This window comes from Cricetulus griseus, chromosome 3, assembly GCF_003668045.3.
Source record: "Cricetulus griseus strain 17A/GY chromosome 3, alternate assembly CriGri-PICRH-1.0, whole genome shotgun sequence".
Classification (NCBI taxonomy): domain Eukaryota; kingdom Metazoa; phylum Chordata; class Mammalia; order Rodentia; family Cricetidae; genus Cricetulus; species Cricetulus griseus.
In genome coordinates this window covers 55,854,693-55,867,888 of record NC_048596.1, presented here as the reverse complement: position 1 = coordinate 55,867,888, position 13,196 = coordinate 55,854,693, and the positions used below count along the sequence as shown (strand labels likewise).

At 47.7% G+C, this 13,196-nt stretch overlaps 1 protein-coding gene across 1 annotated transcript in view; it reads left to right on the top strand.

Moving 5' to 3' along the window:
* Positions 1-10,289, top strand: part of Cpt1a (carnitine palmitoyltransferase 1A) — a 63,007-nt gene extending 52,718 nt beyond the window's left edge. Inside the window, exons 14-19 of the mRNA XM_027408785.2 lie at positions 2,072-2,236; positions 3,048-3,182; positions 4,752-4,904; positions 7,348-7,461; positions 7,694-7,786; positions 8,290-10,289. Of these exons, the coding sequence (XP_027264586.1) occupies positions 2,072-2,236; positions 3,048-3,182; positions 4,752-4,904; positions 7,348-7,461; positions 7,694-7,786; positions 8,290-8,376 (747 nt within the window). The 3' untranslated portion in view covers positions 8,377-10,289. The remainder of the gene's footprint in view (positions 1-2,071; positions 2,237-3,047; positions 3,183-4,751; positions 4,905-7,347; positions 7,462-7,693; positions 7,787-8,289) is intronic.
* Positions 10,290-13,196: the final 2,907 nt, after the last annotated feature.

Sequence of the window (13,196 nt, the reverse complement as noted above, 5' to 3'; positions counted from 1 at the left end):
TGGTATTTCCTGGATGCCACACAGCCTGCCCTGCTCAGCATCGCCACCAGAGTGGCGTGTGTGTGTGTGTGTGTGTGTGTGTGTGTGTGTGTGTGTGTGTGTGTGTGTGTGTGTGTGTGTGTGTGTGTGTGTGTGTGTGTGTGTGTGTGTGTGTGTGTGTGTGTGTGTGTGTGTGTGTGTGTGTGTGTGTGTGAAGCTTCCTGGAAAATCACCAGATTCCTGTTTACACAGGGTCAGCTGGGTAGCATAGGTTGTGTAGGTTTGGACAGTCATACAGTATCATGTGTCTATTGTCACAGCATCAGACAGCAGTCACTGCTCTAAACAAGCTGTGGCTTCCACCTGCCACCCCCACCCCCAACACTGATCTCTTTATTGTCCTTTAAAAATAATATTATTTAATGCTTCTAGAATTTCACATGTGTAAACAGTGTCATTTGATTATATCAATTCCTCCTCCAGTTCCCCCTGGGTCCTCCCTGACACATCTCCCTCCCAACTTCATGACTGTTATGACAAAGAACAAGGGAACCTTGGCAGATTCCATGACAGGTGAAGGTGACCAAGGTGGGGGACAAACATGCCAGGCAGACAGAGCTTAAGCAAGAAGCTTTATTAGAAAGGGAAGGGGGGGAGGAAAGAGAAAAAAGATAAAAAGACACAGAGACAGAGGACAGAAGAGAAGAGGGAGACAGGAAAAGTTCTGTCTGCTCCAGGGGAACAGCAGGAAAGAGAGCATAAGTGGGCTAGGGTCTTTCTTTTAAAGGGGTCCTTTGTGTCTGTGTGCTAGTCATGGAACCCTGGGCTGACCAGAGTACTGTCTGAGTGCATTCTGCCAGGTAACAGGGCAGGCCAGCATAATGCTTGAATCTTTACAATGACATCTTTATAAATTTTACTTTTAATTATGTGTATATGCCCTTGTGGGTATGTGTATGTGTGTAGAGTGCCCTTGGAGGCCAGAAGAGTCAGACTCTCTGGAATTGGAGACACAAGTAGTTTGAGTCACCTGATAGGGATGCTGGGAACTGAACTGAGGTCCTCTGCAAAAGCAGTACACACTCTTTAATTGCTGAGCTACCTCTCCTGCTTTTCTATAAAATAACAACAATAGTCCAATGAGTCCACTAGTGCTCCCAATGTGCTCATGGGTGTGGGCTGGCCACCAGAGCAGGGAACAAATGAGCTTGCTTTCTGCAAGGGACCCACAGTTGTTGAAGGTCCCTTGAGTCTCTGGGAAGTCTTTCCCTGGGAAAACACAGAGTCTGCCCCTCAGAAACCCCAGTGACAAATCAAAGTATGGTCTCACCATAGTCTGAGTATTGGGCTTGCTCATGGAGCCTAGGTGAGGGCCAGGAGTGTGTGGCCCCAGGAGCAGCTGTGCCAGAAGAAGGTCAGACTCAGTGTGGATGATGGCTTCCTCATTGCCCCGTAGATGGAGTTCTACTTTGTGGTACCTTTCCATCACCCACATAGTCTATCATCTTCCAAGGTGACAAGGCCACTTATGATTAGGGCAGAATCACATACAAATAACTACAAGAAATGCGAGGGCAATCTGGCTATGACATTTGTCACCTAAGTGATCTCCAGTGTTAATTCATCTGATCTGGCTGGCCAGGCAGGTGTCCCCTTCTTGGTGATCCTTCCTGAAGCTGCCCACCTCTTGGAAGAAAACCTTCCCCTTACAGAGCAGGGCCATCATCCTATCAAGGGCATAGAGAAGATGCCCTCTCCTGCTAGACCCTCTGAACATAGATCTGGATGTGGGGGAGGATTGCCTTGGAGGTTTCTTACACGCAACCCTAGCTGCTCTGATGATGTTGCCTGTCATGTTCTGTTGCACTCTACGACAGTCTCATGGGCAGCAGGAGCTGTGCTTCCTGACTCAGTTTCCCCACTGCTCACAGGGTGAGGAAGAGATGCTGTACTTTTCCCTCACTGGGGCTTCCAGGTAGCCTTTCCAGAAAAATTGCAGAGAATGTGAAATGCACATTCCCAGACTTGGTTCTGCCCTGCCCCATTCTGCCATGCTTCCCCGGTGACTTGGAGCCTCCCTCTTTCCCTGCAGTGTCAGGAGGTCATAGAGACTTCCCTGAACAGCGCCAGTCTTTTGGCAAATGATGTGGACCTGCATTCCTTCCCATTTGACTACTTTGGCAAAGGGCTGATCAAGAAGTGCCGGACGAGCCCCGATGCCCTCATCCAGCTGGCATTGCAGCTGGCACATTACAAGGTAAGAGAGGATCTGGGCTCATCATGAGCTTTTTGGGGTCACCCACACATACACACCTGGGCTGTTTCCCTAGTGGGAAAGAGGTATAAAGTCTAGCATGGAGGGCAGCCGACACCAAACACAAGCCCTTCAGGTCTCTGATGTACCAGGTGTAGAGTGTCATACTGCAGATCACCATTGGTTTATAGTAACATCCCTCTCAGGCAGTAGCTTCTATCATGGACAAGAGAGTGTGAGATATTCGCAAATGAACAGTTAAACCTTCTAATGGCTGGAGAGATGGCTCAACCTTTGCAGAGGACCCCATTCAGTTGTCAGCACCCCTGCAGGGTGACTCAAAACCACCTGTAACTCCAGTTCCGTGGGATCTGATGCCACTCTTCTGGCTCTGTGAACTACATTCACATAGTCACATATATGCATGGAGGCAAACACACACATAACAGTTTTAAATATAAATCTTAAAACAACCCTATAGTAAGCCCTGGATCCTACAGTGTGGTCAGAGGAAATACTTAATGTGATCAGAGGACAAATTGCTTAATATGTCTGACCTTTAACATCCCTTTCCATTAAAGAAGAAGCCATCAGCTCCTCGATGCTCTAGGCTGAGTTGGGATTATGTGACATTTCCATTTTCTTCCTCTGAACACTGCTAAAGGATGGCGGAAGCAGTCTATGCTTGAGGGAGGATGTCGAAGGGACTTTTGTTCTTGGGAGGGAACAACCTGCCCTAGACAGGGACACTCCCTGTAGACTTAGATGGTCACTCCCACCTGTCAGCCCTAAACTGTGTTTCTTGCCTTCCTAGGACATGGGCAAGTTCTGCCTCACATATGAAGCCTCCATGACTCGGCTCTTCCGAGAGGGTAGGACAGAGACCGTACGCTCCTGCACTACAGAGTCCTGCAACTTCGTGATGGCCATGGTGGACCCCACAAAAACGGTAAGGTTGTGGTGGCAGAACACAGCATGGTGCGTGCTTTCCCGGAAGCTCCTGACTATGAGGCTCTCTAGCCCTTCATCCTCACCCCTCCTCCTTCTTTCCCTCCACTCACACCCTCTTCCTCCCCTGCTGCTCCTCTGCCCCCAACACCTCATGCTTTCCCCTTTGCAGAGGAACAGAAAGCACTCATGAAGTTCATTAGGGACGCACACAAAGAGAGTGTTGTCCACTGAGCTTTGGGGAATGAGATTATATGGACTGAGAACCTTCACATGAGAATGGGCATAACACAGGAACAGGAGACAGAAGGACACCCATGACTGGTGTCAGTGGACTTTGACTGGGGAGTCTTCTAAGCCGGTAGCTCACTCTACCAGACAAAGCTGGGACTTCCTGTGCTCTGCCTCCGAGGAGCTCTGTAGTAGCCTTGTGATGGTGAAGAAGTAGACTCGTGAATTCAGTCTGCTGCTGGCCCCCAGCTAGCACATAGCCACATTCAGAACTGTGCCCAGGTGCCCATGCCCCTGGAGAGGTGCTTACCACCAACAGACAATAGAGTGCAAGAGACCCCCAACTGGGGCTATCTTTCCTCTAGAAAAAAAAATGGCAAGTGGCTCCATCTGTCACTAGATGGTTCAGCATGCTCCTGGGAGACCCTGTCTTTCATAGGAGGGTCAGCGCCTCCACATACATGTAAAGGGCATGTTACTCAGATGATGTTTTAATGTCCAGAATAGCCTAAATGTATCTGTTGTGGTGTGTGTGTGTGTGATGTGTGTGTGTGTGTGAGAGAGAGAGATTGTGTGTGTGAGATGTGTGTGTGAGAGAGATTGTGTGTGTGTGTGTGTGTGTGTGTGTGAGAGAGAGAGAGAGAGAGAGAGAGAGAGAGAGAGAGATTGTGTGTGTGAGATGTGTGTGAGAGATTGTGTGTGTGTGTGAGATGTGTGTGAGAGATGTGTGTGTGTGTGTGTGTGTGTGTGTGTGTGTGTGCATGTGTATGTGAGTGTGAACGGAGGCTAGAAGTCAATGTTAGTGTCTTTTTCCTTATTTTCCACCTTGTATTTTGAGATTCGGTCTCTCACTGAATCTAGAGCTTGCTATTTTGGTGGTCAGCAAGCCCTGAGGAATGAGCTTGGTCCTCATGCTCTTGTGCAGCAAGCACTTGTCTTCATTTCCTGAAGCATCCCACCCGGGTCATATTGAAGCCTTCAAGGCCCCATTTTAACAGAATTGCCAGGGGGGAGTTAGTACTCGTCTTTGACAAAATAAACTTGAGGGACATCTGGAATAGAACACCAGGTTTGACAGGAACTCTTAGCAGTGTGAGGTCCACAGCTGGCTGTCTCACAGGGTGTATACATAGCAGACTCCTCCACACAGAGTGCCTCTCCAACAACCAGCCTACCCTGGCAGCCCTTTTGAGGCAAGAATCTGGGAAGGGACGGTGGGCTGGTGGGCTCTGTCAAGACATCTTGGTCTAGAACCAGGACACATCCCACAGCCTTTTGCAGACCACTGAAGAGAAAGTGGCCTAGCACACAAGCATGTCCTTGTCCTGTTGACCCTCAGGTGGAGCAGAGGCTCAAGCTGTTCAAGATAGCTTGTGAGAAGCACCAGCACATGTACCGCCTCGCCATGACGGGCGCCGGCATCGACCGCCACCTCTTCTGCCTCTATGTGGTATCCAAGTATCTCGCAGTTGACTCCCCTTTCCTGAAGGAGGTAAGCTGCCTGCCAGGTTGAATGGTCAGCCTGCTTGTTGGGAACAGATCTTAGACTTGCTCCAGCCTTGCACATCAGCGTGGGTGGAAAGGCAATGGGAATGTAGCGATGCATGCTGCAACTTTGGTACTGGACTTCCTCAGCAGCTTGGAAAGGCTGATTGGAACCTCCTGACAGCAGCAAGAGCTGAGTGCTAGTAAAATATGGCAAGAATTAGGAAGAGATGAGCACTGAGTATCTGTCAACTTCGTTCTCTGTGTATGTACATCTGTGTGCACTTGTGTGAGCAAGTGTATGCACATAAGTGGAAGCCACCACCCCTCTACCGTATTCCCTTGAGAACTGAACCTCCAGGGTCAGCTCACCAGGGTTTTTTTTTGGCAAGACTGGCAGCCAGAAATACCCTGTAGTACTGTTTCCACCCACACCCAGCGCTGGGGTTGCTGGCATGCATACTGCTCTGTTTTTTTGTTTTTTTTTTGTTGTTGTTGTTATCGTTGTTTGTTTCCCCATGGATGCTAGGGATCCAAACTTGGGTCTTCACACTTACACAGAAAGCACTCTTACCCACCGAGTCATTCCCCAGCCCCTCACTTTTGTTCTATTATTTTTTTGTATGTGTGGCTGTTTTACCCTGGTGTATGTCTGTGTACCATGCTTGGTGTTTATGGAGGGCATCAGGTCCCCTATACCTGGAGTCACAGGTGGTCATGAGCTGCCATGTGGGTGCTGAGAATAGAGGTCCTCCGGAAAAGCAGCCAGTGCTCTTAACCTCTGAGCCCTCTCTCCAGCCGTCTGTTTTTTTGGTTGAGGCAGGGTCTCACTATGTAGTCCTGGCTATCCTGGAACTCAATATATGGACTAGGCTGCCCCTGAACTCACAGAGACCCACCTGCCTCTGCCTCCCAAGTGCTGGGATTAAAGGTATATACTACCACACCTGGCTTCATCTTTGTTCTTATTATTTGTGAGTTAATTTTTTTTTTCAGTTTGAGATAGGCTCACCATATTGGGTCAAGATGTTCTTAAATTGCTGTGTTCAAATGATTCTCCTGCCTCAACATCCTAAGGAAGCCAGGACTAAAGTCATGTACTACTACACCCAAATTTCTAAAACTGTTGTTATTGTTGTTGGGATTGTTGGTTTTCGTGTTTTGAGACAAGGTCTTTATGGCCTCAAACACACTCTGTAGCCAGGATAGCTTTGCACTGCAGACCTTTTTGTCTCTACCTCCTACGTGCTAGGATTATTAGTGTTCAGCCTGGCTTTTCTGTTTTGTTGAGACAGGATCTCACTTTGTAGCCTGGGCTAGCCTTCAACAGCAATCTTCCTGCCTCGGCCTCCTGAATGCTGGGGTTACAGGCTTTTAACAGTGGCTGAATATAATAACCAGTTTAGAAATCCTTGAAAATCTAGAGGTGGGCTGTTACGATAAATCTTTCTGTCAAATGCCTGAGCCTCACCGCCACGTGTAAGCTTTACACCAGCCGCCTGCCTGAGTTAGGCCCAAATGAATACACAGAAACTTGTATTAGGTACAATGCTGCTTGGCCAATGACTAGGATTCCTCATCTGTTAGCTCAGTCTCAATGATCATAAATATATTTTATAAGACTTATCGGATGCCTTATTGGCGTCCCTCCTTGTCGGTGGATCACATTGTCGGTGATTAGTTATGGGTGTCTCCTTCTACTTCCACCAGCTGCTGGATGAAGGCATATAAGTCAGTCATCAATCTGATAATCAGGGGAGGGCATTTAAGGTAGCCTCTCCTCTGTTGCTGAGATAGTTAGCTGGTGTCATCTTTGTAGATCTAGGGTGTTCTATATTGCTTTCTTCTGCTGCCATAAAACACTTGCCACTTGGGGAGGGGTGGGTTTAATCTGGCTTACACTTCCTAGTCACAGTCCATCACTGAGGGATGTCAGGGTAGGACCTAAGCAGGACCGATGGAGGCACACTCCTGGAAACAATGGAGACATGCTCCTTGCTGGCTTTTGCGCAGGCTCAAATCTGCTCAGCATTCTTAAAAATACATTTACACATGAGTGTTTTGCCTGTGTGTATATATGTATGTGTATCAGGTGTGTGCAGTGCTCAGAGAGATGTCCTGGAACTAGAATTCTAGACAGTTGTGAACCACCATGTGGATTCTAGCAATCAAACCTGGGTCCTCTGCAAGAACAAGAAGTGCCCTTTCCACTAGATTCCTTATACAGCTTAGGACACCTGTCCAGGGAACAGAACCACCTACTGAGCTGGACCTTCCTGCATCACTTAGGACAGTCTTCCACAGACATGTCCACAAGCCAGCCTGACACAATTACTCAGGAATGTTTTATGCTCACCCCCAGGTGGTTCTCAGCTGTGTCAAGTTGACAATGTTCACTAGGAGAAGGGGGTGGGGAAGTGTCACTTGAACATTTTTTTGCTTTGTCACAGGTTTTATCTGAGCCATGGAGGTTATCCACAAGCCAGACTCCTCAGCAACAGGTGGAACTGTTTGACTTTGAGAAACACCCCGACTATGTGTCCTGTGGAGGTGGCTTTGGGCCGGTAAGTGCAGCCAGGACCACCCACTAACTTCAAGCCCATCCCGTTGTCCTCAGACTGGCCTCAAACCCACTCACTGCATAGTCCAGGCTGGCCTTGAACCCACTGCTTCAGCCTCTCTGGTGGTGGGATTCCAGAGTGAGGCCCCACTGCTGTTCAGTTTCCTGTTGAGAACAGCAAGTCCCATACTCGTGATCTCATTTCCCAGTGCTGAAACTGCCCTCTCTCTCTGCAGGTTGCTGATGATGGCTATGGTGTTTCGTACATTATTGTGGGAGAAAATTTCATCCACTTCCATATTTCTTCTAAGTTCTCCAGCCCTGAGACAGTGAGTATATTAGGGACTCCTTTTTTCCCAGAAAAGTTTTTTTGGAGGAAGCATATCGTTTTCTTTTTTGTTGTTTTTGGGTGTTTGTTTTTCCAGACAGGATTTCTGTGTAGCTTTGGAGCCTGTCCCTCCTCCCGAGGGCTGGGATTAAAGGCATGTGCCACCAACACCTGGCATTAGCTATTTTCACATAGATGAGTCTCACTCATTTGAAAGGCATATGTTTATTCTGGTTTACCTACCTTTGCTGGTAGTCGTGGTCTTAAGTCTTTGTGTATGTGAATGTATTTCTGTCATTCTCTCTATTCTGAACAACTCTGTGATCAAGTTCTGGCCTCACATGAACTTGGTGCTGCCTGAGGGAGCCCCCCCCCCAACTCACCCACCCAGAAGGCTGTTTGATGGCATTGGCAGCATCAGCCCTTATCAGTCCATGCTCCTGCCTCAGCCTCTGTTGCTGGGATTTGCATGGTTGCTGATGTGTTGCCCTCTGTCTCCTTTAGGACTCACACCGATTTGGGAAGCACGTGAAACAAGCCATGATAGACATTATCAACTTGTTTGGCCTCACCGTCAATTCCAAAAAGTAACCCCCCTGAGCCACAGGGAAGGAAAACGGACTCTTGTAATACAAACCAAATGAATAGGTGTTGCTCCTGATTGTAGGATTGGCAGAAAATTGCTCTTATAGAACTCAGTTTTCCTTCCAGAAGGTTTACCATCTGTCTCCCTAGAACAACAGTAGTTTCCACTATGTGAAGCACGACCCTGCTACATCCAGAGATGCCCTGGCTCCGGGAATATTGGGCACAGTTCCCTGAAATCTTTTGAATCATCCTGGATGAAGGCATTAAAATACTGGCGAATTCCTGGACTACTGGGGTTGTAGCTTCACACTTGTTGGTGACAAGACTTCCTCGGGGACAAACTATAAATACCTGGGACTGGAAGGTGCCTGACTCCACCCAGGCAGGACAGACATCAACTTGTGGGAAGAATCTTCAGAGCCAGTGGAGGTGACAACTGAAGCTAACACATGTAATGCACTAATGGGATTCTTGGGCCTGGGGATTAAGGTTCTGCTGTGGGTGACAGCCATCATCCCTTTGGGAGTCACATTTCCAAGAAGCAGAATACCACCTCTTCAATGTCACCATCCTCACACGTCTTCAAAACCCAGTGCCTTAAAGACGGAAGCCCCTTGGTAAGTGGGGGCATTAGAGAAGACTAATTTGAGAAGTCTTAGGGTGAATGTGTGAGGATGTTGCTTCCCCTCAGTGGTTTCCTACGTAGAGATGCCCCTAAGTAAGCACTTCCCCTACTCCCAGAAGACCAGGCCCCTGGTGAAGGCAGTGATGCTGAGTCTCATTGCCTGCCAGTTCCATTAAGCAACAAAATGACAGGAGTGTGTTAACAGAGGGTGTTGAGGGGCTTGGTAGTCACAGGCTCCATAGCTGGAGACCAGCTGGAGAGTGTGGCTTATTTGGCAGCTGGTGGCAAGGGGAGTGGGACCCTGGTCACTGAGAGAGGAGCAGAACTAACACAGGCAGCCTCACAGGCAGCTAGGAGACACACACCCTAGACATCAGTGGGGTTACCTTCTAATCCCACCCAGCCAGAGAGGAGACTTGCTCTCAGTTCCATAGAAGACTAGGTCATTTTGGTGACAGACTCAGGGGTCTCAAGTGATGGGTGCTTTGTACCCAAATGCCATCCCTCAATGGGAGTGCCTTTCTTGAAAGCGCCTGATGGACTGCAAGGCAATTCTGTACCAAGTCTGTTTGGTATTTGTAAACATAAGCATAATGGGCCCCCCTCCCCATTGTCACCCTGTCCTGACAAGCTTAGCTATTGGTATTTTAAATCATGTGTTTATTTTTCCGGCCACTTCAGTGCGCCCTCTGGCCTTGCTCAGTTCCTGCCCCTGTGCTAGCAGTAGCACAAAAGTGGGGGCAGGGTGACCAGAAGTGCCAAGAAGTGCTGGCTGAACAGCTTATGCATGTCTTACAGACACACATGTATAATTTTGTAATCTAAAACACAAAAGGGCCAAAGATTTTCTTCCTCTTAAAAGCAAGAAAACAAAAGACATAAATACAAAAGCAGAAACAAACAGTAAGCCAGAGACACCTAAATCTCACTGTTGATGACCACTGACTAACCTGTGTTACCCGAGGAGCCCTGCTAGTGTCCAAGCGTTACACTCCTCTCTCAGGTTTCCAGTGTCCTTGCTGCTCCTGAGCAGTTACCAATGCAATTTCATATTCCTTACAAGGAGGAAGGGTGCGCTTTCACAGTGTACGTCGAAAGGAGGAGGTAAGACTATTATATTTAATTTAATGTGGAACAAAACAGTCTTACCGCAGCCAAGGTTTGATTTTGGTATCCTAATCTGTCCATTTCCTGTAAATAAATACCATATGCTGTCTGGATATAAATCTTAGAAATGCATGTGTGGATGAATGTAGCTGGCCATTAATAAATTAATTAATCCTGTCTACTACAGCATTTGTCCCTGTCTCCTTTGTCATATTAATCAGGGGGTTCTATGACAAGTACTGGCCTCTTAGCAGGCAGTGTGGGAGACACTATGGTCCTTATACTTAACTGAGGAGCAGCATGCACTGGAGGCTGCCTACAGCCACTTCGCCATCCCCTCCTCTCAAGTGCCTGGCATTATAGCAGGTGCTTAGGAAATGCCTGTTAACGAATGACAGGTGTTCCCTTTTTCTCGGAACGTGTCGTGTGCATGCCTGTGTGGCATATGCACGTGTGTACAGCTGTGCAGGTACATGCAGAAGTCAAAGGAGTCCTCCATCACTCTCTGCCTCCTTCCTTTGAGACAGGGAACCTGTGCTTGCTTTTTTTTGTGTGTGTGTAGTTGGCCCCCAGCAAAGCCCCAGCAGTCCTGACTTTCTGCCCCACCTCAATGATAGGGTTACAGGCATGTATGCAAGCACACCTGAGCTCTGGTCTTCATGTTGTCCATGTTTTACCTGCTGAGCCATCTCTCCAGACCAACACTTGAGTTTCTTCAACAGGCTTTCCTGGAGATCTGTTCTAGGCACTGGGAATGCAGGCCCCACATGCCATCCTTCAGTTCTGGGTGTCAGCCAGCTGGAGTAAGGGCTGGGTGGGATGGCAAGGACCTTGAATCCCAGTACTAGGGAGATGAAAGTACTAAGATCGTGGATTTGAGGCAACCCAGGCTACATAGTGAGTTTCAGACTAGCCTGATCTCGTAAATGAAACAACGTGGAGCTGGACATGGAGCAGCAGTTATGAACATGTGGCTGCTCTTGCAGGAGACCTGGGTCAATGCCCAGCACTCACATGCTAACTTAAACACCCAAAACTCCAGTTCCAGAGGATCTGATTCCCTCTTCTGACCTCCACCAACACCAGGCATGCAGATGATACACAGACATGCATACAAAACACTCATATACATAAAAAAATTAAAACCCAGGAAATTACTTAAGAAGTAAACAAAAGCCCCAAGAGGCAGACGTGGGGAGTGGAAGCTGGCACAAGGAAGTACCCAACTGGGAGTGGATTGGAACTGAGACCAACAAGAACAACAAGACAGAGCCAACTTTGGCCAACCCACCAGAGACAGCATTGGGCACAGAATTACCAGGTTTGGTCTGAACAGCTTTGGTGACACACCAGTGTCTGTGTGTATCTGGTGGGTAGGTGTCTAAGACTCCTTACCATGTTCTCCAGATGCTTTTTGGCATAATGCAGTAGGATTCCCATTTCTAGCTGTGGAACATGTACACAGACACCAGGAGAGGGGAGGGTTGGAGATACAAAGCACCGTGACAGGACAGTTTAGTGAACAAGAGATGTCAGCCTGGTCTCCCATTTAAGCATTTGGTGGGACGCTTTTGTGGAATGTAACTGAATTGGGGGAATCTCCTCATTTTAGCTGGAAGAAGCTGCCAGAGCATTGTGTGGGAATCCTTCCCATGGATGTGGAAATGGTGAGATTGCAAAGAAATTCTTGGTGCTAAAATGAGGATGTGGCTCAGTCTACAGAGTGCTTGCCTAGCATCCAAGAAGCCCTGAGTTCAATTCCCATATCAAATAAATTGGGCATAGTGGTACACGCCTATAATCCTAACACTCAGTAGTGGAGGCAAGAAAATGAGAAGTTCAAGATCAACCTTGACTACATAGTAAGGTCAGCCTGGGCTACATGAGACCTTACCTTTAAAAAGAAATTAAGAAAAATAATTTAGTTGAGGTTAGTAGTGTACAATTGTAATACCAGCACTCAGGAGGACTGAGGCAGGAGGATTACTTCAAGTTGGAAATCAATAGTGCCAGGCCTACCAGAGCCACACAACAAGACCCTGTCTCAAAAAAAAAAAAAAAAAAAAAAAAAAAACCCTAAAACAACTGATGAGATAGATGGCTCATTGGGTCAAGGTTCTTACTGCCAACCCTGACAACCTGAGTTTGATCCCTATCCTTTTTGTTTTGTTTTGTTTTTTGTTTTGTTTTGTTTTTTTTGTTTTTCGAGACAGGGTTTCTCTGTGTAGCTGCACTCACTCTGTAGACCAGGCTGGCCTCGAACTCACAGAGATCGGCCTGCCTCTGCCTCCCAAGTGCTGGGATTAAAGGTGTGTGCCACCAACGCCTGGCTTTGATCCCTGTCTTAGTTGGGGTTTCTATTGCTGTGATGAAACACTAGGACCAAAAAGCAAGTTGAGGAGGAAGGGGTTTATTTGGCTTACACTTCCACATTGCTGTTCATCACTGAAGAAGTCAGGACAGGAACTCAAACAGGGCAGGATCCTGGAGGCAGGAGCTAATGCAGAGGCCATGTAGGGGAGCTGTTTACTGGCTCGCTTCCCATGGCTTGCTCAGCTCACCTTCTTAAAAAACCCAAGACCAACAGCCCAGGGATGGCACCATCCACCATGGCCTGGGTCCTCCCGAATTGATCATTAAATGAGAAAATGCCTCATCTTAGCATTTCCTCAATTGAGTCTCCTTCCTCTGATGAGTCTCTTTAATAATGCATGTCAAGGTGACACACAGAACACCCAGTACAATCCCAGAACCCATGCAGTGGAAGGAGAGAATTAACTCTCCACTCTGGAAGTTTTCCTCTGCTGCAAACTCATGACATGGTGTGTCTACATGTACACACATACACAATAACTACAAATGAACAAAAACAAAATCTGAAAGCAAAGCCTGATGGCACAGGACTTTAATTCCAATTGCTGGTGAGGCTGAGACAAGGTAACAAGTTCAAAGGTCTCCTAGCATGCAGGAGTCTCTAACTTCAATCTCACTTTCCAGCATGCACATGGTGACTTTGAACTACCTGGAACTCCAGTTCCAGAGAATCAGGCACCCTTTTCTGGCCTTCTCGGGCACTACACTTAACACACCC